Source organism: Sturnira hondurensis, unplaced genomic scaffold (assembly GCF_014824575.4).
Source record: "Sturnira hondurensis isolate 20B ecotype Veracruz unplaced genomic scaffold, ASM1482457v3 Scaffold0000880, whole genome shotgun sequence".
NCBI lineage: Eukaryota > Metazoa > Chordata > Mammalia > Chiroptera > Phyllostomidae > Sturnira > Sturnira hondurensis.
In genome coordinates this window covers 709,978-736,098 of record NW_028073511.1, presented here as the reverse complement: position 1 = coordinate 736,098, position 26,121 = coordinate 709,978, and the positions used below count along the sequence as shown (strand labels likewise).

General features: G+C 44.7%; 2 protein-coding genes across 4 annotated transcripts in view; both read left to right on the top strand.

Moving 5' to 3' along the window:
* The window catches only part of KIF6 (kinesin family member 6), a 427,352-nt gene that overhangs the window by 324,630 nt on the left and 76,601 nt on the right, over positions 1-26,121 (top strand). For all 3 annotated transcript variants that reach the window (XR_005067343.1, XM_037052020.1, XM_037052033.1), the window contains 2 exons: positions 3,544-3,652; positions 16,015-16,070. Coding sequence is in view for 2 of the 3 variants with exons in the window: in XM_037052020.1 (XP_036907915.1) it covers positions 3,544-3,652; positions 16,015-16,070 (165 nt within the window). In the remaining variant the exon portion in view is untranslated. The remainder of the gene's footprint in view (positions 1-3,543; positions 3,653-16,014; positions 16,071-26,121) is intronic.
* On the top strand, positions 12,900-14,785 carry LOC118991073 (ganglioside-induced differentiation-associated protein 2-like). Its single transcript, XM_037052047.1, is given in 6 exon segments — positions 12,900-13,122; positions 13,258-13,619; positions 13,621-13,774; positions 13,777-13,978; positions 14,224-14,596; positions 14,598-14,785. Coding segments are annotated over 6 exon segments (1,488 nt in total). The 3' UTR covers positions 14,772-14,785.

The window sequence follows — 26,121 nt, the reverse complement described above, 5'->3', positions numbered from 1 at the left end:
CTGCATTAGCCTCTAACAGGTAAGTCTTCCTGTCCTTTGAAGTTTTGAGGCCAGGAATTGACTTCTCCTCTCTAGCTGTGAAAGCCATAGATGGCATCTTTTTCCAATAAAAGGCTGTTTTGGAAAATCTGTTTTTTAGTATAGCCATTTTCATTCATTATCTTAGCTGGATCTTCTAGATAATTTTGCCTTAGTTTCTACATCAGCACTTACTACTTGTCCTTGTACTTTTATTTCATAGAAATGGATTCTTCTCTTAAATCAACCTCTGCTAGCTTCACACTTTTGTTCTGCAGCTTCCTCACCTCTCTCAGCCTTCATAGAATTGAAGAAATTTAGGGCCTTGCTGGGGATTAGGCTTTGGCTTAAGAGGATGCCATGGCCAGTTTGATCTCATCCAGACCACGAAGACTTTCCCCACCTCAGCAGTAAGGTTGTTTCACTTTCTTAGCATTCATGTGTTTACTGGAGTAGCACTTTTAATTTCCTTCAAGAACTTTTCCTTTGCATTCACAACCTGGCTAATTGCTTGGCACAAAAGGCCTAGATTTTCACCTACCATGGCTTTCAACATGCTTTCCTCAGTAAGCTTAATCACTGCTAGCTTTTGATTTAAAGTGAGAGACAGGCTCATTATCTCATTAGCAGGGTGAGCTGTCAGTCACTCCTGTGCTCCACTGTCCTTCTCTTTCTACCACATACTGCAAGTGTGAGAGCTTGGCATGTGAGAAGGAGTTGTTTTCTAATCCTGAGAGGGAAAATGAGGTGGAGACAGCTCTTCAGTAAGTAAAAAGGGGTTCATTACCTTCATGGGTGACCCCAAACTGTAGTGGAACCTGATCTGTTAGTACAACCCAAAAGGAGCTGGATGTGGGCTCTAAACAAGCAGAATGGGGATGGACAAGAGTAGGTCTGAGATGGAGCCTGGGGTCTCATCTTTCAGCTGCCCTGTCTGCGGACTCAGTCTGCCCCTCCACAAGGCAGCTATGAAGTCTCTCTGGGCTTTCAGGAACTACTTTGCCTCTTCGCTCTCAGACGATGGGCATCAGCTGCCAACTCACCTTGGCCTTCCTGAGGAGACACTTAGGATGCTTATTGCCAGGATTATGGCCATCACACTAATGTTCATCCACCTGAGGTCACCACCATCAAAGAACCCCAATTCCAGAATATGTGTCCACTGTGACAGGAGGAAAACTGATACCACTTTGCTGATGATAAGCCCATAGCACTGCAGGACCCCAGTGCTCTTTAAATCACCGAAAGTATTAAACACCTCCAGTGTAACTTCCCCGTAATGTGTACTTCACTATATTTCAAGTCTTTGAAAATTGGTGACTTGTGTATGATATCACACTGGCACCAAATTTCTTAGTGAGACCTTCCAGATTCTCTGCAAAATGATCCCAACCTACCTTCCTGGGATTGTCTCTTCTGCGCACATCCTGCCATTTCTGCCCCCACTGCCCAGGCCTCTCCCCGCCTCAGGGAGGATCCAGTGGGGTTTTCCACTGAGTCTAAGTTCATCCAGGACCTACTGCCATAACAGCATCCCGGGCACTGACAGACCTCTACATATCCTCCCCACACAGCTGTCCATTCAGACTGTCAGCTCTACAAAAAAGCAGAGCCTGGGAGAGGAAAGGCCATGAACCCTCTCCTTCACTGCAGCTTTTAGAGCAACCTTCCATCCCATGCTCCCACCCTTGCCACCACTGGTTGGTGGGAGACTTCTCATCTCCTCTGTGGGAGGCACTTTGGGGATCCCACAGGCAGATTCCAACGTGGTCTCTATGTAGTTTCTCTCTTCCCCAACTCTATTCAAAGAGACTCATTCACTCTACCTTCTGTCATTCTATTACACAGTGAAAGTCATGTCATACATGTTAAAATGAGCACAGACCAGGGGCAGGGGAGAGGTATGGAGAATGTCCCTCAGCTCCTGGTTAATGTCTCTTGTACATCAGGGTTCATCTGTCCAAGTCTCTCATAGACCAGTTCCAGGCCCCCCTGCCCCAGTTCTGCAGTGTGCAGAGCAGATGTGGAGACAGCACTGAGCTGTGCCCGTTCGCTTCTGATGGAAAAGGGTGGAGTGTCTTTGTGTGCTTCACCATTCAGACATTCTTTATGGTGCTATTTTTATCAACAGTAATCACTAAATTGGTGTCAGATGGGCTGGTCCAGTTCCTCCCCCTGAGGCTAGGTTACGGGACTCCATGGGTTTTTTACAGGCAGGAGACGTGTTATGTGGCGAATATGAATGCATCATCTCTGGCGCCCTAGGCCTCAGGGTAAACCCCTGTAGCCCTGGACTGTGTTCCTAGGGCAATAAGAATGAAACTCATCATCATCCCAATTCATTCTGGACCTGACTCATTTAATAGACATATGTTGAGCACATACCAAATACCAGTCATAAAACAAGACACCAAGGATTCACCAAAAAAATACCTCTCTACCCACAGAGAAATTTATATTTCACCAGAAAGAATTGTCATGTAAAGTGACAGTGTCTATGGGCTGTGCATGTTACAGAAGCATCGATAGGTACTTAGTGGAGGGAGGATTTATTCTATCTGGGCTTCAGGAAAAGCTTTGGGGAGGTGGTAATACTCAGCCAGGGCTGGAAAGGTAAGTAGAGTTAAATGGACAAAGAGCACATGGACAAAGGAACTAAGGGCAGGGGCATAAAAATGATTGTGGGTCATCCAAAAATCCAGCTGTGAATTCAGCTCTCACCTAGAGAGTCCTAAGCACACACCTGCATTTGACCCTCACCCTGGGAGGCGTAAGGAAGAGAGCCTGAATGCAGGAATGTCAGCTGCATTCTCCAAGGGCCTTGGCCATTCTGACTCTGGGTTTCAGAAGTTGGTCCCTGAGTGGAGCCCAGCAGTGAAGGTTAGTCTGTGGTGGCAATAGTGATACAGGATGTTTAAGTTAGACATGAACTAGGGACCTCCACCTCTGTCTGCTTGTGGGTCTTGCAACTGAGAAGCTAAGTCCTGGGTAAGACCCAAGGTTCCTTGGTAGCCCCAGGAAACAAGAATAAGCTGTTCTATGGAGACAAATAGCAGAATTGTCTAGATTCTAAATCTTTCAGTCTAAATTACACTTTTTTAAAACTAAATGCCTGGAAATTCAGGTTGAAATTTAACAGAAAACCAAAATGGGGAATAACAGGAAAACAGAGAGAAATATGGCACTGAGTGATGGCAGAAAGTGCATTTGCAGATGTTCCTGGCAATTGAGGGCTTGGCACTCTTGTTTTCATTTCCTTTGACCAGGCATTCCAAACCCCACCCCTCACAAGTCACATGGATAAGCAGGCACAGCCCCACAGGGTGCAGTGGGTGTCACTGTCGTTGGAACGACCTCCTCCCGGTTGGCAGCCAGCTGGAAGAGCCTGGGGCCACCTGTCTGGCCAGACCCTCTCTGCTCTGGGCCTCTTGGAGCAGGGCTGGCTTTGTGGTCTGAGTAAAGTGACAATGCAATTAATAGGATCCTGATGCTGAGACTGAGGCCTTTTCCCTGTGTCTCCAACAGGGATGAGAGAGGAGATGTCATTAGGACGGCAGGAGGCTTTTGAAATCTTCAAGAGGGACCACACTGACAGCGTTACCATCGAAGACAACAAGCAGATTCTGAAACAGAGGTAAGGCTGGTTGGGGACTCACTGGTCCTCCGAGGCTTAGCCAGGCCAGCAAGAGGAGTCTTGCTTCTGTCCTCTCTCATCTGCCCAACCTAACTCCTGAAAGGAAGGCATGACCTATACTCAGTTTCACAGTGAATTACATCCAGCCTGGTACTATTCTCTTTCAGGTGTGTAAGCATCATCACCCTAGTACTGCTGGGTAAGTAACGTCAGGGGTCGGATTGGCAGCACTAACTTTCTACACAAGACTCACATTGTATGTTTATTCTCATCAGCTTGAGACTCTCTCAATATCCACTATTCCAAAGGCAGGGGAAAAAGATGTCCTAGAAGGTGGCCCTGCACAACTTCACAGAAAGTGCGCACATGCACGTCTTGTTACCCACAAGCCTTGGGGGCATTCTCCAGGCCAGAAGCAGAGCAGGCAGCCTCGTCTCCTGACAGCGTGGAGCCAGGCTGTTATGAGTCCTTCAGAATAAACTTACTCTTTGTTTCAGGTAACCCATGAATTAGATACATACCTCGAACCATTGCAAACAGAATGACTCTCACATTGTATGGGTCTCGAAAGAGAGTTCTAGACTGTGAACCCTTTTATGTCACATGTGACTCTGGATCTCAACATACAGTATATTTTCAAAAACTATTTCTGAATTAAAATGAGATCCAGGATTGAGAGTCATGCTTGTAAATGACAATTCAAGAATGCGTGAGTAGATGAGCTCTCTCAAGAAAACGACAAGGGAAAGCTCTGAAGGACAGGGAGAGGAAGAGGAGGCCATAGCAGGGCCTGAGAAGAAGCAGAGAGAAAAGAAGAGGGAGAACCAGGAGAAAATACTGTCCCAACAGCTGAGAGGGGGAACTGCTCCAAGAAGCCGCGTGCTGTCAGTGGTGGCAGATGCTACCAAGAAATCAGCAGGTGGAGCTGGAAGCTCACGTGGACTTGGCACCTAGAAGAACAGGGATTGGAGTGTCAGGAGTGACAAAGCAAGTCAGAAGAAACTGAGCAAACAATGTGTTCAAAAAGTTTATGATGGGTAAAAACATTTCTGTAAGAAAAAAGGAGCTGGCTTAAGGAGAAGGGAAGTCTGTTTCAGAGACTCAGCCGAGACTGTAGGCCACAGAAGCGAAAAGTGGGAGATTGAGAGAGAAGCAAAGGAAAGAAAGACGGCCACAGCAAGGCTTCTGGGAGTCAGGAGGAGGCCTGAGTAGAACGGCCAAGCAAGACATGGCTGACATCAGTGCATGTACAAGTAGAAGGAGAAAATTAAAGGTGACATCTCTTTTCTCTGTGCAGATGGTAATGAAGGTTCTGCACAGCTGCCATGGGGCGTGGGAAAGAAGGTAGACTGGGAAAACAGAAAGGAATGGCGATCAGCTTTGAGGGCCCAGTTTCCACCTTAACCAACAGCTTTTATACTTGGTGGGGAGGTTGGTGGGGTCTTAGATTGACAGGAATGCAGTGAAGGTGATAGGAGTGTAATCGGAGCAGCCATCTGGAGCACAGCACAGTCCTTCTTAGTCCAAAGACGTATATGCACCCCAGTGACCCGGCAACTCCCCTTCCGGGTGTATCACCCAGGAAGTTCTCATGGTTCAGAAGGAGACATATATGAAGATGCCCGCAGCAGCTGTGTGGGTGGCCAAAGACATTTGGAAACCTTCTGGGTGTCCATCCCCAGGGGAGTGGAGAGGTGAAACACTGGGAGAGCTTCTGTGGGGTCAGATGCAGCCTGTGGGAGCCATGGAGTAATGTGCTACCAAGGAGAGTCCTGAGAACAAACAACTTACATAACTTACAAATATGTTCACACACACAAACAAAATAGTCAAACAAAAAGATAAACTGTAGCATACTTTGACCATAAGAATGGTCACCTCTGTGGGGCAATATAACTGGACCAAAACTTAGGGATATGAGTGAATAAATAAATAAACGAAGAAAATGAGGGATGGGAGCAGAAAATGAAGTGAAGCTGGTGAAGGCTGAGAGCCCTCTCCTCAGAAGGATGGACACATGCACATCCACACATTTTGGCATATAAATCAGGGGTTTCACAAACTGTCCATGGCTTCTCCATGCTGTAGGCCATGCATTTTTAGTAGAGTCAGTGGGACATGTTGAAGCAGGATACTTTGTTTGTCTGAAGATAAGCATGTCAAGCTAGATGACAGCTGCTTTATCCGGGAAGGACTTCCAAAGAGCCCTTAGCTGTGTCCCTGTCTGAGTTGTCATTGCTCATACCAGTGCCTATAACCTGGCTCCATGGAGCTTGTAAAAGCTGCCAACACCTTGTCCTACCTCCCCAGACAATCTAACTCAATTAGATAAAGCCTGAGCATCCATTTGCTTAAAGGCTCTAACATGCAACCAGGTTTGAAAACCGCTACCTAGACAGTGTCCAGAGACCTTGCGATCCAGAACCTCTGAGATAGGATCTCAAAACCTCCACAGGTTAAACCAGTTACCAGGTGATTCTCTTGCACACTCAAACTTAAGAACCATTGACCTAAAAAGACAGACTACTTCATCTCTCTTATTGTAAAATTAGCATGCATGTTTCCCAGCCCTGGTTTGTACCCTCTGGTCTAATTAGGTCTGTTTTCAGCAGGGTGTGGGGGTGGGTGTGTTGGGGGAGAGACAGAGATGAAGATGTTGTCTTTTGAAGCCTCCTACTACAGAGCTCACTAAACTTTAGTAGAGTTCTGACAACCCATGTGACAAATGTGCTTTTGGGTTTAAACACATCTAAATCACTCAGGATGGGCTGGCAATACTGGTGGTCCCATCTTCCCTGAGGCCATTGAACAAAGGAATTAATGAAACTCACACAAAGCTTTCCTCTGGAAAGAGCTTTTCCCGGCAGTAAATCAGTCTTTTTAAGTCAAATGAAAAGTTGGGAGACCTGCCCACATTTTTAAAAAATGTCACATCTGTTTGAAGTTACCATAATGAATGATCATTAAAGGAATATTTGGTACTGGGGAGTTTAACATATGACCTACCGCTTTCTCAGGGAGGGAGCTTTTATTTGCATTCATGAAATGTATTCAATTACTATATATGACATGCTCATGACTGCTTAAAGAAGAGGACTAAAGAAAATGTTTTTATATGAAAACAGGTAACTATGAACCAGTGTTCCTACAGAAGGCATCAAAATGAGGTCCTACATGTGCTTTATAGGGATGTCCTCCGTACTACCCCTACTGTAGGAACCGGTCCACCATAACCCTGATCCCCTTCGCATGTTTGCTTCCATTCCCTCCCATTCCCTCCAGAGACCAGGAGCATCACAGGGACCATGTCTGCGAAGACTAGCTAGTCTTAGGAATGCAGATATGCACCAGTGGAGTTTCCTCAGGATGGCATTAAACTATTTCCTAACTCTACTGACTACCTAGTCTCACCTTTGTAATAGCCCTCAACAACTAGGACATAGTGGCCTGGCTTGCCATTTTATCCCGACTTCCATATTAAATAACTCTTGTCATTGGTTCTAGTGTTGTGACAGCGTGTTGGCAAAGTCCATGAAAGAGGGACTCAGAATGAATTGCCTCCACACCTGAGCCTTGGGCCAGCTCAGCCTCTCCAACACATGGTAATCAAGTTCTAAGCCCAAATATAGGGATCCCTTCTGATTCCCCCAGCTCCCCAAGAGTGTAAGAGTCGATTTAGAGTTGCAGGAGGAGATGATCAGTGGCTTACATGTCTGTGTTACTTAATAGAGTGGCTTTCTTCCCCTTCTTACCCGTACCCTGTGCTGCCCTCACAGGTGATTTCTAGCTTCAGCTCTGGCTTCCATCTGGGGAAAGCCTGACTCTTACAACAAAGATGTTGGCACGATAATAGGATGTTTGCCCTTCACGGAATTAGAGCCAATTTTTCAGTACAAGACAACTGTGATTGAAAATCGCTGCATTTTCAGGCATGACTCATCCTCACAGGATATAATAATGTGAAGAGAGTCCGGAAACCCCACGTGCCCCGCACCACACAGCTAACTCTGTTGTGCCAGAGCTTTCATACAAACTGAACCTGTCACTCAAAGAGTGCCATTAAATAGCAAAGGAAGAAAAAACAGGGAGATTAACCGCAGTTGGAAAGAAGTCCTTGATAACATGAATTAAACCAAGAAAAGCTTCCCTTTACTCAGCTGGAGCCTTCAGACATAGACTCTAAACCCAACAAATCCCATAGTACCATCTGGAAATAATGTATGTGACAAATAGGAGTTCTCTGATTCCTATTAGACTTCAATTTTAACCTTTATTATTTTTTTCATTTGTTTTTTGCATTTACACATGTCTCCTGAACTAGAATTATAAACTCTGAGAGCAGATATTAGGTTAGAATCTTCTCAGCTGCCCTACAGTTATTAAGACAGTGCTGGCCTCAAAAATTATACTCAAAAACACTGTTTTGCTTCAGAATGACAATTTGAAATTGACTTTGGGAAATTTTAGCAATCCAGAAAACTGCTTGATTGTGCTGTATCTTTTTAGAAGTAGGACAGTGGAGCAATAGACTTCTTGTGACTCAGGGAAGGAACTTCTCAACAGGTAATGAGACGACAGCCATCTTGAGGCAGAAGTGAGACAAAATAGAGCAGTAATACCCTATTTCTAAAAGTGTAAGGGAAATGAAAGGTGCATTTTCATTGCAATATAGCAGATGCACCAAGGTACCATGTCAGGGACAGGTCTACAGAGAAGGCAGTGGCATAGATACAGGCCCAGTCTTCTCTCTTCCTCTCTGACATGAAAAAGAATTAAATATTCACTCTACAAATAATCAATATATTAACTTCATCACCCTAGACAAGAATACTAGGAAAGATGTTGTAGGAGCCCTCTTGCCTTCCAATGATGTGTTTTCTATATTGGCCTAAAGAAACTGTCTGAGCTGACATGACAAAGAGCATGACTGCAGAGGCCCTTGGAGAGCCCTTGGCTTTGAACACTCTGTGGCCCTGGGTTAAAGTGGCCACTGCACAAGGTCCTCAGTAAACGGTTCTTCATCAGGCCTCCTCAGCTGCTGCCCCCGTGATGACGTCTATGTCTGCCAAACACACACTGAGGCAGGATGGGATTCTGGCAGGGGCTGGCCCTGGAAGTTACATGAATTTCTAACTCAATCCCCCTATCCTTTGTATTCCCTTTGAAGATGAGAAACTTTGAAACTGTGTTGGATGTCCTTGACCAGACTTGCAAGGATCCCATCTTTGGTTTGCTGCCAAGATGATGCTCACCTACTTTTGTCTGTGGTTACTGCTTCCAAAAGGCAATCCCACCCTGGGGTTCCTACAGGGCCAGGTAGTGATCATGATTCACAATCCCAAAGCACACTTGCACATGAACTTTTCACGTCATCCTGGCCCTGAGAGGTGTCTCTTTCTCATCTAGAAATGAGAACTCTGAGATCCAGCTGCTAAGAGGAAGAATGGTTGTTGGAATCCAGTGTCTGACTCCCAGTCCTGCACCTTCCCACATCACAAACGTTGCTCACCCACGTGCCCCTTCTTTTACTCTAGAATTTATGGGATTCTTACTAAGTGTGAGCCCCTGTCCTAAACTCTGGGGATGTAAGAGTGAATTAAACAGATGTGGTCACTATCCTCATGGCATTTAGGATATCAAAAGGGAAACAAACAAGTAGACAAGCAATCCCAAGATAGCGCACCATCTGCCTGTGGTGACAGAAGTTTGGAGTGCTGCAGAGCACACAGGTGACACTTACTGCAGACTTACACAGTCCTGGAACACTGTCCACAGAAAGAGACATCTCAGCTGAAACTGAAACGCTCACTAGACATTAGCCAGATCAAGAAAAGAGAGTCCTAGCAAAGGAATAGCAAGAAAATGTGAACTCTGATTGAACTGAAAACAATTCAGGCCTCCTGGAAGAACAGAGGTGTGTATGCCAGGGAAGATCGGGGGAGATTGGCAGGAGCCAGAGCTGGAGGAGTCTGCCTTGCCATGTTAAAGAACCCGAGCTATTTCCTGATGTCACTGGGGAACCCTTGAAGAGTTTTAAGCAGGAGAATAACAGGGTCAGGTTTGCTTTTAAGATAAGGGCTCATTCAGGCTAAAATGTGGAAAGACGAGTAATATGAATGCAAGGAGCCAAACAAGCAGTCATTAGAGTAATCTGGGAAAGAGATGACAGCTTCTTCTACAAGTCCAAGTAGAATAAAGCTAACTGGAATGTTATGATAGATAATGAGAGTGGAGAATAGATGAGACTCCAGGATTGAGTGGAGGGGCTAATGGAGACAGGAGCAAAGGATGGTGTGCAGGTTATTGGCATGAGCACATGGGTGCATGTTGGTGCCCTGCAATGAAACGAGAAAAGATAGGAAGGAGGGGGAAGTCTTTAGGGAAGGCAATCAGTTCTACTCTGGAAACAATGAATTTTGATTATTTGCAGGGCATCCAATAAGCAGCTGGATCAGGGTCAGGAAATAAAGCAGAGCTGAGGTAGAGGTTACAGACGAGGCACTGGCATGAGGACAGGGTTGGGATGAAACCTACAGAAGAAGACACAGAAAAGGAGACAGACAGAGCAGCCGGGGACAGCCAAGTGATGTGACACAGAAGCCAATGGAAGAGAATTGCACTCGGGACCGTTGCCAGTACGGTGCCAGGCACAAAGTGAATGCAATTGGATCTGTGAAGGCTGGATGTCATGGGAAGCCAAGTGTGAAAGAACAACCAGACACTGCATTTCTTCTCCCTTCCAAACCCAGGCCTCGCCCTGAGGTAGAGATGTTTCTGTTTGGTGAATGGGACAGCCTGCCAGCTCAACACTGGACCTGTCCCCAGTAGCGCTGCACTCTCCAGTGTGAGCACACAACCAGGGACTCTCTGATGGGAAACTGGCCCCAGCAGTGAGACCCAAGGTACTCACAGGAGGTTCTGGCGAGTCCCAGAGCCTTCTACCTGGCCCTCCTCAAGGACCTCCCTGGAAGGCCACACCTCCTCAGCACCTTAGGGCATTTATTGAGGCAGGTGCACTAGGGAAAATCATCACAGGGTCCCCACCTTGGCCACAGGTTGGCTCCCTGTGCCACACCAATAATGGGAGTGTGTGTCTTTTAGAAGATCAGGAGTTGAAGACTCCTCCTGGCGCAGTCTGGATGAGCAGAACTCAGCCTGGGTCCTTGTGGGGCAGAGTGGGCAAGGACGAATGAGGGCATAGCAGCCTAGGAGTCACCCTTTGTCTCAGCTCTTTGGTAGCTTCCTTTCCCTTTTCATCTCCCTCAGGGCTGGGATTCCTTAAGAAAAAGTTTGTCTTGACAACTAGGGATCAGGAACACATGTGGGTGGAGTGGCCTGGAGTGCTGACAACTATGGAGTAAAGGGAAAATGGTCTCATGGAGACAGGACAGCCCTCAGCCACACCTCTTCAGTGGGCAAGCCCTTTTTAGCTTGGCACTGGGCTGCAGAGAAGAAGCTGGAACAGCTCACAGGGTCCCCCATCATGTCTGCCAGACCTGGGCAGCTCTTTGGAGAGAATGGACCACAGCACCAAGCAGGTCCCTCTGCCATGCCTCCGGCCCTGCTGTGGTGGTGGTGTGGTCACCCGGGGCCTCATCCCAGGCCTGTCAGGACTTCTCTGAGCAGTGCTGCTATGGAGGCCGCCTGTTCTGCCTAAGGTACCTTCCACTCCACTCAGCTTGCTGTCTCCACTCAGCTGTCTTCCAGTGCTGACATGAATTTCAGCAGCTTTGCAGCCTTGCTCTTGCATTTTCATAATTCTAGTTTCCACACTCTACCCATCTGGCAGGAAGAGGAATCATTCACTGAGCAATAAAAGACTATCAAATTCCTATGAAATCCTAGGTACTGGTGATAGACAGGGTGACCATCAAACCATTCTAGTCCCCCCACTTGGCTGAAACAAAGCATGAAAAGTCCTCATCTTCTGAGCAACCTGGACCAAACCTCAGATGATGGCTGCCCAGCAGACAAAGCCAGTTCAAGCCCACCGAGCCCAACACAGTGACCTACATGTAATAGGAATGTATACTGAGCCAGATTCAATCTTCATGGTATCAAAAGAAACTGCACTCCTCTCCAGGAGGTGACAGGCCCTAACTGAAGAGAGAACATGCATAATCTTTGATGAGCCTGAATACCTAAGGGAGCCAGGGGTGGAGTTCCAAGAAACCTAATGTTGAGGGACAATTTAGTCCCCTTCACTGGAAACTTCCCCTGTCTGCAGCCACAGGCCAAGGAGACAGATTTGGAAAATAGCAATGACATAATTCACACTTCTCTCCATCAAGCACAGAGCAGCCGTGGCACCCTGGCCTTTGCTCATATTGTTCCCCTGCCTGAAATGCCCTCCTCTCTCTACTTCCTCTCACAAAAACCTATGCAACTAAAGCAGTGATGGGTAAACAATACATCTGGGTCTTACTGGTTCCAGAAAGATTTGAGAGGTGGGGAGAGGATGGGGAGAGAGGAGATAACTAAAATCAAACTGGCTAAATGTTGACAATTGATGACATATGATGGTGGGATATGCGGGTTCATTCTATTTTTCTATTTTGTGTCTATTTGGAAATTTCCATAATAAAAGTTTTCTAAAAAGTTCTATGCACCATAAAATCCAGGTCAGTCCTACCTTGTACGTGAGCTTTCCTGACCCACGGATAGGCCCCTCCCAGCCCTCTAGTGGCATGGCCAGCGTTGCTCCATAGCACAATGATATACTATAGCCATATGTTATGTATTTGTTTCATAGATTTTCAGGGGCCTCTTCAGTTTCATGGCAGAAAAGAGAAGATGGGAAAGCAATGAGTATTTCGTAAGGTCCTGTAGCACATGTTTCTCTCGTGGGCCTTGACCCACACCACTTCTGCATCTCTCCACGGTGTCTCATCAATGTTTGTTGGAAAATATAGAGGAACCATGAAGTAAACATCAGCACAACCATCTGGTGCATTAGTAAACGGCCACCAAGTAGACAGCCATCAAAGATAAGGGGGAAGTTTCTAAAGACATGGGGAGGGGAGGCACCCAGACTTGGCATGTGCGGGCAGAGGGGTGGGGTGGGGGCGGGGTCAGTTCTGTCAGTTCTCTGGAAGGATGAGCCTGCCTCATCTCCCCCCGACTGCTGGGTTCCTCTCCCCTGAGGTGCTTTTGGGGACAGCTTATCCGGGAGAAGAGAGGGGCCAATGTCTCCAGTGAATTGACTTGCTGAGAAATTTGGGAGAAGACAAGCTGAAGTTCCCGTTTTATGAATACCTTGGGTGCACCTTCCCAGCTTGTGGATGCGGATACACTACCAAACTGGGGTGACTCGCGTGAGGATGAATTAAGTGGTCCTGATACTGCACCTGAAACAGACACTATTAGATCACCTTTTCTGTATAGCAAGAATATCAATGGAAAAGTTGTTCTTTGTTTCTTCAGGAAAGATGTGGCATTACTGAACTGTACAGCCGTTGCAAATACCAGCAGTGGAAGTCCTAGATAAAAATCCTGTATCAGAAAGTATCTTCAGCCCTGGCAGGTGTGGCTCAGTAGATTGAGCACCGGCCCAAGAACCAAAGTGTTGCCAGTTTGATTCTCAGTCAGGACACATGCCTGGGTAGTGGGCCAGGTCCCCAGTAGGCAGCATGAAAAAAAAAGTATCTTCATGCTTTCAGGGTCTGATCTGAAGGAGGAACTCCAGAAACCTCAATGTTGCTGGATGGGTAAAGCCAAATTGGCAAAAGAATTTCACTTAGCTGCCCTATTCATCGTTCACACAGTGGGGCCGAAGTACAAGGGCTGCTACTACACAGCAGCTGCAAGCTCCCTGTACAGCTGCTACAGAAACGTACTTCAGCTGCTAACAGAGCAGTCCGTCTCTTCTGTTGGAGTCTGTGTCATCAATTCTGTAAAACGAGGTTATCCTTTAGAGGATGCAAAACACATAGCACTTCACACTGTAAGGAGATTCTTTGAGATTCATAGGAGAGACCATTGAAAGCGTAGTATTTGCTGTCTCTGAACTGGAAGAGGCTACTTACCAAAAGCTGCTACCCCTGGACTTCCCAAGGTCACTGCAGGAGGAGAGGCTGTCATTGCTGTACCTACCTGCAGGTATCGGAACTGCAGAAGAGGAGCCTTGGTATCTGAACAGCAGATGCGAATAAGTAAGAAACCCAGTGAGGATGACCAAGAGGAGGAGGACGAAGGCTTGGAGGTTGATCTCTGTTTCATTGGCTCTCATGTTTTTGCTGGAATGGAAGGGGATATTGATGAGCAGAGAAAGCTGATCCTTCAGGGACAGTTATCAGAGGCAGCCGTGCAGAAGCAACATCAGAGAAATGAAGGACTCTGACTGCTCCCCCCATCAGGGGCCTCGGACTCGACTCCTACGGAGGCACCAGGAGTTTCACCCAGCAGCTGCTGCTGCACCATCTGTGCAGATGTCCACGTGGAAAATGCATAGGATATTTTAGTATTATTATGAAAATAATTTTCACCTCACAAACCCCTGGAAAAAGGCTCAGGACCTCAATCCCACTTTAAGAACACCTGGGGTGTGATCTCTCCCCGGCACTTCAGAGCTGTTACAATCACTGGTTATGTCAAGCACGATCTGAGGCTCTCTCTGATATTGCGTCTCTAAAAGCCTTATACCAAACAGATGTTGATAACTATGGTCGCACAGTGATGGTGGTCATTGGAAGAAACATTACCTATCTACTAACATTAGTAGATATGGACAAGGCTGTCTTATGTTTTATCCATGTAATGGATCACATTGTTGTGAAGGACTCTGTAGTAGTATATTTGCACACACTGACCAGCGAACACAATCACCTGGACTCTGACCTCCTGAAGAAACTTGACAATGTTGTTGATGTTGAGTACAAGAGAAATTTGAAGGCTGCTTATTTTACTCATCCGACACTTCATTCAAAGGTATCAACATGGTTTTTTGACCGCCTTCTCTGTCTCAGAACTGAAGGACAAAACCCACCGTATGGACAGCCTCCACCAGCTCTTTTCTGCCATCTCACCTGAACATTCTGACTTTCCTCCTTTTATCCTTGAATGTGGTGCTAGGGAAAATGGGCCTAACTATACATCTTACCCCCCATCACCAGATTTGTGACCTGCCGCCTTTCAGTGCTACTGGTTTCCAAGGTCACCACTTCCTCCCCGAATCATTACCTGTTGAAGTGATACTCATTTTTGCTGTACAGATCCAGAGTCTTTTGTCTCCACCTCTCTGGTATTTTTTATTGACTCTATATTTTCTGGCACACAAGCAATCTAAAAATGGTAGACCGTTCTGAATTACACACTTATTTTCAATGTGTATATTTGTATCGAATGAAAATGTTCATTTTTAGAGGGTGGTTGATAGAAAATAGGGAGCAGCTTTTGAGCATCTTCAGTTTCCTGAAAGGACGCTGGATTCTCCATTAGACAAGCCACCAATATTGTTCACATCATCTCTTTAACATTTCACACTTCCCTTGTATACTTAAGTTTTTCTCAGATTATATAGAACCAGTGGGGAAAAAATAAAGACACAGGGAAATACGTTATAATGCTAAATGAAAAAAATCAAAGCACAGTACCATGTATACGGCATGATCTGGACTCTGTAAAAAAACTGGCTAGAAAAAAGACTGGAAACATCTCAAAATGTGCTTCTTTCTGGGTAAGGGATTATTACAGATAATTTTTCTTGTTTTTATATTTTCAAAATGTGGTTAACATCAGCTATAACAAGAGTCAGCAAATGTTTTCGGTAAAGGGTCAGATAGTAAACATTTTCAGCTCTGCAGGCCATGCAGCCTGTGTCCAGCCTGCTCAGCTCTGCTATCATAGCGGGCGAGCAGCCACAGACAGGGTGTAAGTTGGACATGGTTGTGCTCCAACACAGGTCCTTCCGCAGGAACACGGGGTGGGCTGGGTTTGTTTCCTCACCACCCATCGTTTGCTGCCTTCTGATGCAGGACTTTATAATAAAAGAGAAAAAGTTACTTAATTTACACTAAGCATGTGGTCTTTGACTGTAACTATAAGATCCTAATGCTGTAGAGCACACATAGCACAGAAAGCGTAGAGCCATGCTTTATTCTAGAACTTGAAAGTTGTACGCTAGTGAATATGAGAATGCAAATTCTGTGCTGGGTAGAGGAGTAAAAATTCACAATACTTGTGATTAATACAAAATGTATCTTTATTTTAAGCCTAGTATATTTCATTTATTTGGATTTCATTTTATGTCTTTTAAGAAAGTTTTATAATAATTTAGAGGCCTCCCTGAAATCTATCATTTTTAAAACATAGTTTAGGTTGAAGAGAACAAAATAAACTCTCATTGCTTTTTTTCTTTTCTCCAGATTTTCTGAAGCAAAGGCCCTGGGAGAAAACATAAATGAAGCAAGAAGTAAAATTGGTAAGCAACGATCTTCTGTGAGCCTCTCTCACAGATCACTTCCCTGGTGAAAATCAGGTCAGGACGTGCTTCCCCAAAGCCGTGCCACCTGGATCCCGGAGGGCCCAGCCAAGGAGGGGCTTTGAGAATGCCTTTCCTTGGAAGTGTGTCATCCCTCCCTTCAACCATCAGGAAAAGCAGTTTCTTTTGTCTAAAACTTGAACTTTCATCCCCATGCAGGCCTGAGCTCTAGCATCCCAATGAGAAAGCTTTCCCCTGGTGTCTTTCAGCAATAGCTCAGCCCATCATCACCACAGGATTACAGTGACAATTCATTTTTTCAAGTGCTGTGAAACACTCTTCCACCTCCCAAAGCTTATACTTAGCATTTTGGCACAGGTGTTTATTTGGGGGGTTGGGGGGGGCATTCAGTAAGCCAATGGGAGGAAGCAAAAATGAGCCAGTGTGTCTACCCAGGATGCAGGCTGCTCAGCAGGGCTCCCCCACTTAAGTGAGCATCCTGAGAAAGCTGAGGGTAGAGCCAGAGGCAGACTCAAAGAAAGTATGCCACAGATCTTCGTTAAAGCAAGAGGAAAGTGTCTTTCACTTCAAGCTAGAAGACACGTGGAGATCCATCTCCCAGCCTGGGGCAGACTCACGGAGGGGATTCCTTGAGCCTTTGCCACTGTGGCAGGGAAGGCAGAAGTTACCAACCAGCTCACAGCTGAGTCTCCGAGTCCCTCTTGTCCCCGTCTTCCTCCCTTCATGAATAAGGCTGGGACAAAAGCCACCCTGAATGTCCCTTTTGGTGTTTTCTACAGATATTGAAAATTGTGATAACCTCTAGTTGCTTTATTTGAGAAAATGGGAGCTCTATATTCTCCTCATTGGCCTGAGTCAGAAAGGCTATGCCCAGCATCAGGCCAAGAACCTCTAGAGTCTTAGAGGTTAGTGCTGCACTGACCTCTAACTGCAGTTTCGCCCGGCTTCAGTGATGAGTGCAGGCAGCAGGCCACAGCAGAACAAGCAGCACCTGTCGCCAGTGGCGATCACAGATATCTTCATTTCACAGCACGGTTGGCAGACATGGGAAAATACACTTTATAGTCATCAGTACTTCAAAGTTACAGTAGCTGTTCGACTCATCATTAGATCTGATTGTTTAATGCATTTATAGAAAAGCACATAGATATTTCTGTACCAAAAATGTTTTAAATTTTTAATAACTTCTTTAATGTAATTGTTTTTTTAAAACCCTATGGAAAGCTCTTTTCTTGGCCTGGGCCCCAAACTCCTGAAACTGCGTGAAAAAATTAGGGGTTACGAGCGTGTGCATTTTTTCTGGAAATAATATTCATAGCTTACCTGATTCGGGATCGGTGGCCCAAAGCAATGAGGTAGTTGATTGGGGCAGGAAAGCAGATCCCCTACAGCAGGTCACTGCTGACCTACCTACCTGGCTGGCGGCCAGGAGGGAGGCAGGGAAGCAGGCTCCCGTCGATCAGCTGACTTGTGAGCATTGTCCGACTCCAAGGACCCAATGGTCTGTTTTCATACCTGGGGAGATAAGAGGGAAAGAACTTTTATAAATTGCTTCTCAAATAAATAAATAGATAGCTTCTCCACAAAAAAAAAAAAGTAGTGTAAGGTTTTGCTCCTTAAAAATATCTTACACTTCATACCAAAATAAAGCTGTCCCAACACTAATGAAACTGATAGAAGAATACTGACGGAAGGGACCAATGACCTATACTAATATACTTAGCTTTTCAGTCTGAGACCTTGAGTTGTTGTCACAAACAGTCCCAGATCTTCCGTAATTTCAGTGCAGTGATGTGTGTTGATGGATCCCGTTTGCCACATTCTTGAGACCAGGTGAGTGGGAGGCTGCCCCGCGTCTGCACGAGTTGGGGCAGGGGCTGAGGCTGTAACTGAGCCACCACAGGGCTGTCTGTGATAGCAGATGTGCTCACAGAAGCCCTGGGCAAGTAGACCTGTGTTTTGTTCTGGAGACTAACAATGTTGAGATTCTAACATTCACTGCTAACAAGAATGTAGCCGGTTTAGTGGTACTGATAAAGCCAATGTCACTCTTCATTTTGTGCGAATAGCAGACTAACGCTGGTGTTCTAGTCACTCATCTTTCAAATGTGCTCTTGATCCGAGGAGGCCCAAGTAAGTGGGTCACTGAGACTCAACCCCATTACTGAACAACCCACCATCACGGCGTCTCAGACACAAGGTTAAGAGTGAGGAGGTATAAGGTAGAATTGATATACATATTTAAAGTTTCCAAGGTAACCTTGAAGGAATTGTTTTCAGGATATTTATGACCTTACGAGGAGAACTAGCAGAACTAGCTAGTACTTCCCAGGGAGAAATTAAGTCAAGTGACATTTTCAGTTCCCAGGGAGTCCTTTTGTGAATCTAAAGGTCAGGAGGTGAGCCCATGGCAGGGATGTATTATTACCTGCGTGAGATGATAGCTCAGCTTCACTCCCAAGCTGTGCCACATGCTGTCTCTGGCCCCCCGGGGAAAAGTGAGACGCAGTGAGTGCAAGAGTAATTGGCCTGCAGAGAGGAAACTGTGTGGGAACTACAGATCAGCCAGTCCCCATGTTTCAAGTTGAGGTCGCCGCTGTCTTCTCAGGTAGTTTGGCTTTTCTCTGGCGTTGTGATCTAGAGCTGCCACTTGAGTGTCATTCTGGACACTATCAATTTGACAGGGACCACGTATCTATACTTACATGGCATCGTCAGTAAATCTGAAACTTCCGTGTTATTTGCTTGTCTTATAACAAGCCACCCCAAACTAGGTAGATGAACTCTTGCCGCAAACTTCTTTTTGTTCTTCTACGTTCATTATTTATTTAGATCAAGACTGATATTGAAACAAGTTTAGATCAGAGATGGAAGAATAAAAAAATAATAGAATATTTGTTTCCATAGGAGATTCATTTTCATTGTGTCTACCTGTTCTACACACAAGAGTTTTTCATCATGTCAGCGATGTCTTGAACATGTTCATATACACCCTGATTCCATTTATCTGTCTCTGGAAATGCTATTGAACCCAAACTGTGGGAAAAGAAATAGAATGCTTTGGAGGTAGTGCAAAAAACAGGACATTTTTCACTCATTAGAATTCTGGCATCAGTGTTTCTATATCAGAGTTCTTTCTACCACTGGCAGCATTGTCTTTGGCAACAGAGAACAATGAATGGCTGTTTTCTGGTGTAAGTCCCACTTCTAGACCAGTCCAGGAACCAGCTGCTTTGGAGGCAGGTGAAGGGGTTTGATTGACACCTCTTGGCACATCTTCATCCTCCACAGACCCGTCCAGACCTAAATGAGAGCTAACGTCACAGGGTGCTGCACAGAAGGGTTTTCACGAGTGAGCCAATCAATGTTCATTTAGAAGATCACAGGAAATGTCATAGAAGTTACTGTGAGTGAGAGATGAAGGAAAAACAAACACTAAAAGAGCTATCAAAGCTTTCTGAAAGTTTCCTTTCTCCTACCCCAAATTCAGAGAAGGATCCCAAACCACCATCTGAACAATACTCTTTTTTTCTCTTTTTAAAATGATTTTTATTTTTTAAATATATTTTATTGATTATGCTGTTACAGTTGTCCCATTTTCCCCCCTTTACTCCCCTCCACCCTGCACACCTTCTCCCACCCACATTCCCCCTTTTAGTTCATGTCCATGTGTCTTAAGTTCTTTAGCTTCTACATTTCCCATACTATTCATGCCCTCCCCTGTCTATTTTCTCCCCACCATCTATGCTACTTATTCTCTGTACGTTTTCCCTCTCTTTCCTCTTCCCACTTCCCTTTTGCTAACCCTCCATGTGATCTCTATTTCTGTGGTTCTATTCCTGTTCTAGTTGTTTGCTTAGTTTGTTTTTGTTTTAGGTATGGTTGTTAATAACTGTGAGTTTGCTGTCATTTTCTACATCTATACATGTTTTTTATCTTCTTTTTCTAAGTCTCTTTAACATTTCATAAAATAAGGGCTTGGAGATGATGAACTCCTTGAACTTGACCTTATCTGAGAAACACTTTATCTGCTCTTTCATCCTAAATAAAAGCTTTGCTGGATAGAGCAATCTTGGATGTAGGTCCTTGTCTTTCATGACTTGGAATACTTCTTTCCAGCCCCTTCTTGCCTGTAAGGTCTCTTTTGAGAAATCCGCTGACAGTCTGATGGGAAGTCCTTTGTAGGTAACTATCTCCTTATCTCTTGCTATTTCTAGGATTCTCTCCTTCATTTTAATCTCGGGTAATGTAATTATGATGTGCCTTGGTGTGTCCCTTCTTGGATCCACCTTCTTTGGGACTCTCTGAGCTTCCTGGATTTCCTGGAAATCTATTTCCTTTATCAGACTGGGGAAGTTCTCCTCTATTATTTGTTCCAATAAGTTTTCCACTCGTGGCTGTTTCTTTTCCCCTTCTGGTACCCCTATAATTCAGATGTTGGAAAGTTTAAAGATGTCCTGGAGGTTCCTGAGCCTCTCCTCAGTTTTTTTAATTCTTGTTTCTTCATTCTTTTCTGTTTGATTGTTTCTTTCTTCCTTCTGGTCCACTCCATTGACTTGAGTCCCAATTTCCTTCCCATCACTACTGATTCCCTGTACATTTTCCTTTATTTCACTTAGTGTAGCCTTCATTTTTTCATCTAATTTGCGACCAAATTCAATCAATTCTGTGAGCATCCTGATCACCAGTGCTTTGAACTGTGCATCTGATAGGTTGGCTATCTCTTTGTCACTTAGTCATATTTTCTCTGGAGCTTTGATCTCTTCTTTCATTCGGGCCCTTTTTTTGTGTGTTGATGCACCTGTTACACAGTGAGGGGCGGAACCTTAGGTATTAGGGCGGGGCAACCCATATCACTGGGTTGTGATGCTATTTGTGGGGAGAGGGGTCCGACAGGCAACAATAGCACTTGCTCCACTCTCTACTGAATTTCAGTCTCTTCTACTGCTTCCTCCAAGCAAACTGGGCCCTTCTGGTACTGGTTCCTGAGTGGGTGGGCTTGCATACATTCTAGGACCCTGTGGGTGTCTCCAGTGAACTCTCCCATGAGTCTGAGAGTCTCGCCTGGAAGCTCAACTCCCACAGGTGTTTTCAATCGGTGTTTTGAGGCTGTGAGGTTTGTCTCACTCCCCAGTTTCACCTGGTTTATCTGCACATGAATGTGGGACCGCCCAGTCTGCCAGCCACCTTGTGTGCTGCACCCATCCACAATCTACCACCTCGCTGGGTTTGCCCACTGCCGCCCTGCACCCGGGGTTTTCCAGCCACCACCTGCATGCCCAGGGTCCGCCAACCACCACATTTTTGCCCCGACCCCTCTCTGCCCAGCTGCCTGACTCTGCCCCTTCTACTGGTCTGAATGAATATGTCTATTTTAACTCCTTGGTTGTCAGACTTCCATACAGTTCAATTTTCTTTTAGTACTGGTTATTTTTCTGTTTCTAAATTTTTGTTGTCCTTATTTTGGTTGTGCGAGGAGGCACAGTATATCAACTGATGCTTCCATCTTGTGAACAATACTCTTTTTAAAAATGTTTGTCTTGTACATTTGGGATTTGGGGAAATCAGATTGGGTCTCCATCAGCAGAATAAATAGGACTGTTTTTCAGTTTTGTACATTTTCTGTACTTTAATCTTCCTCTGAGATTTACTTCTAGACCTACTTGTGCATGTTGGTTTCTGGTATCTTATCCTGGAGGAGGGGAAAAGCAACAGCCAGGTAATTTTGCTAGATTATGAAGACCTGAGTCAAGCATATTCTTTTGTTACTATTAGTCACCAGCTTCAACAACAGCCTCCACAATTTATTGAACACTGACTCTGAGCTGTGGCAAGAACTTGACATATGTTATTTCATTTAATCCTCACAGAGAAGAGCCATTAGCTATAAGCGAGTATTACCATGCGTCACATATTCTAAGATACACAATTTTTATAGTCTTAACACTTCAAATCAGGATACAGTTAATAACCCCACCTGGCTATTTTTTCATAGTCTGATTTTAAATTTTTTATATTTTAAAAACCTCTGTAATGATGATTATATCTTACAGTTGATGCAGTCTAAAGTCTATGAAACATGGTATTATCATTATTTTGCAGATTTTTAATGGAGTTTCAGTGAGGTGACCTACTAAGCAGACAGGCTGGAATTAAAATCAATTTCTATCCAACTCAAAAACTTTTAAATACAGTATACTACCTTCATAAATTCAGATATATTTAACTGTGACATTTTCTTCTAACTAGAATTTTACGAGGCTGCTACCAAGTTTCCCTGAGTATTTGGCCTTCATCCTACATGATATGCCCAACAACTGGCTCCAACTAGACCCTAGCCCATGCACACGTAGCCCAAGAAGATTACTCATGTACATCTACCAAGGTACATGACTAATGGACTCAGCTGTGGCAGTGAGAGGGGTCTGAAACCCAGCCTGTCCTTGCTCCCCACTCCATGTGCACAAGATCAGGGGCACATCTTCCCTTAGGGCACCTACGAGCACCCTTTTCTAGTTTGCAGAAAGATGTGCTCTGGGCTTCCAGGAGTCCTGGTAGGATTACGAGACCCACATGGATTTTGACTATCCCACTCAATGGTTTGGAAAATGGAAGGGTTGTGTTTTCAGGCTGTATACAGTTGCAGCAGAGTGGGTTTACTGATGCTTCAGAAAACATGAGAGAATTCAAAACTTAAACCTAGATGGGGTTTGAAAGGAGAAGGTGTAATGAAGTACTTGTACTTAAATACCAAAACTAGCAGACAGGAGTAGAGAAAGCCTGATTAAGGACAGGCATGGAAGTCATCAGGGACACGAAACAAAATTGTACCATAAAGGGAAAAATGCTGTATCTGAAAAAGAAGAAATGCGGAAGTCAAGACACCAGCCTGTCCCTGCCCAGCCTCTCATCGCCCACCTTGCATATCCTCTGTAACTCTCCATGGGAGAGAGGAGGTTCAGAAAACAGCAGCTAAAGTGATGACTAAAAAGTTACAGAGTAGATTTTTGCTTTGTGGAGTGATTCACCACATGTTTGTTTTAAGCTCTGGTTGTGCACTGGAGTATTTAGTTTGATTTTTAAATTAAACCTATCAAAAAAATCAATTAATTTGGGCTTAATTTGTGTTGGTCAGGATGTTTGGCTGTAAGCATAAAAAGGAATTTATTGTCTCTGTAACCAAAAAGTCCAAGGACTGCGGTTGGCTTCAAAGGCACACTTCTTCCTCCCCTAGACCTCCCATTCCGTCCCCCTCCCCCTCCTGTTTCTCCTCTCCTTCTTCAATCTCTCAATCCTACTGGACTAGGTTCTCTGATGGCCCCTCTGCATTTAGCAGGAGAGTGCCCCTGAAAGCTCTAAGCCTGCATGGTCTGTAGAATTCATAATCCCAATCTAAGGGATTTTTCCCAACAATGTTGGCGGAAGTCCCTATGGGGAAGAATGGCTGTCCTGGCTTCAACCATGGGCCTCTCTGAGGGGATCCCTGCATCCAGAGCAGTGAAATGCCCTGCCTAACTGGACAGAAAAACCCTCATGTTCACTACAGACCTCTCAGAAATGTATTGCTGCCTGAAACGAGAACTCTGTAAAGGAGATATTAGTTAGAAACAGTCATGCTAATTTATCCTAGGAAAAAAGAAAACTGTAAATGGGCAACTCAAAAACTGGTGTTAAGTACAGTTGCTCCTGCTATAATGCAATGAATACAAGAATACATGCTCAAAAAAGCAAGGATTGTTATTAAGATTAGGAGGACATCTCAAAATCCATGCAACTTTATAGCTAGAACTCTAACAAACCAATTACAGTTCTAATAAAAATCATACTATAAATTTAAAAACATGTTACATTCTTAATGTAAAAATAAACGCTATCTAAAACAGCAGATTTGTTCTTCTAAACTGAAGCTATTGTGACAGAGAGGGCATGAGGAGGGTCGAGGCTCTGAGTAACAGAGACGTGAACAGTGCACAGAGAGATGAAAAGGGCCACCCAGTGAGAGAGATTCTCTCTTCTAAGAAAGGATACTGGCCACACTGGACCGAGGGCAGGGATGTAGAGAGACCACTTCCAATAACACCATTTCCACCTATCACATATGAGCTGATTCCTGTAAAAGAAACAGCTGTAGGAGAACCCACCGTTGGTTACCTGATATCATGCAGGCAGGCCAGTGACATAATTTATCCTTAAAGAGACTGAGAAAGCAGGAAATAATTTTCAATTGTATTGCAAAAAAAATAGTTGCTCATTTAAAAAGACATTTTGCCCCAAAAGGGTAATTAAATGGGTAGAAATCCTAGGAACCTTTACGTGCAGGATAGATAAACATCTTTCTGAGAGAGCTCATGGAGATGGAGAGAGCAAAGCTGATTTCTTAAGATCCCTTCTGTAACAATTCAGTAGGTTGAAATTTCAAGACATGGAGTTATCTGAATGATAGCCCATAATCAGCCCTATGATATCTTTGTGGAATTGATTGAATGTGTTGCTGTCATCTTGGGTATGAAACAAATAAACAAAAAATAAGGTTTGAACAAGCTGGAGGGCTGTAGAGTATAGTAACTGACAATGGGTAACACCAATAATTGTCATGCATAAACGAAGGAACATCAGCAGAAAAAGATGGATGACTGCTTTCCAAGAGTCCTGACAGGGTGGTCTGAACTCAGTAAATGTACCAGGGTCCAGGATCTGACCGTGGCTGTCGGGATTGAGAAAGAATGACAGATGCCAATCAATTCATTATAAACCAGAGAGGCAATTTTTAAATATACCACGGAGGATGTTCTTTTATAGACAGGAACTCTTAAACTTGCCTCCTTCTAAGGCATCTTCTCCTAGGGAACAAAATGGATTCGTTATCAGAAGGTTAGTCAATAGGTGTGACAAAGCACAAAAGGAATCAAAACAAAGAGAAGTGAAGTGATTTGAGACCTAGATTCTCAAGGTCACGGTGAAGCCTCACTCCATGTCCACTGCCCTCAGCAGCAAATATCCTACAGCAATTACAGTCAGTTCAAGACAGACCTGCCCCCTCTGGTGCACAGACCCCTTTCTTCAGAAAAGATAAAATACCTCTTCTATTAGGCTTCTACTTACTAAACTACAATTATATCCCACTCCTGCCTCTCAGGATGAACTTCTAGTCATGTTGATAGTGTTTGGAGTCATAGAAACAATTACTTTTAGTTTGATCATCCCTTGGTCATCAGAAACAGAGACGCAGTAAACTAGCTCAGACTTAGGGTGTGTGTGTGGAGATGACAAGAATCTCATCACGATACAGTAACGAGATCTAGGACTGCTCCAAACTGGAATGGGACCCAGAGCCACCACCTGGGGGCCATCAGGAGCCTGGGGGCTGAGCCCAGCACTGACCGCTGCTACCCTCAGGGCCTCTGCTCCACACGTGCAGGTCTGCTTTACAGCCACCGAGTAGGCCCATAGTCTACTCCAGACGTAACCTGAGAGCGCCTTGAAACATTGTCCCCAAGGCTAACAAGCTGATTATTTGCTTGTTTCTTAACTCAATGTTAAGAGAAAGAGACCCTGGCTGGCCCGATTTATGAGTCTAGGCCTCAAAGAGAGTAGCTGCTTGAGAATGTATTACGTTTGGGTCAGAAACCCACCTCTGGGCCAGACAACTGTGGCCAGGGAGGAAGCAAGATCTTGTGTTTCAGAAAGTGACCACTAAGGCAGCAGACAGAGTGACAGGGGGGTTTCCCTTAAAGCAGATAAGTAGGGCAGGCACAGTGATTAACATCTTGTATCCTCTTGGCTTTACCTCACGGAAAGTTGGGTGAAAATTTTTGTTGGTCCAAGCCTTATAAGATGACATCAACTTCTTTATTTCCAGATTCTCCAGGAAGCACCTGGCCATTACTGCTTTGTTATACCAACAATGATAGTGACTAGTCTTTGTAAAGTGCACTCTAATATGCAGGGTTTTATTTTATTATTGTTTATATCATCAAATCTATTGATATTTTCTTTTATGACTTCTTCCATTGCTTTTGTACTTACTGTT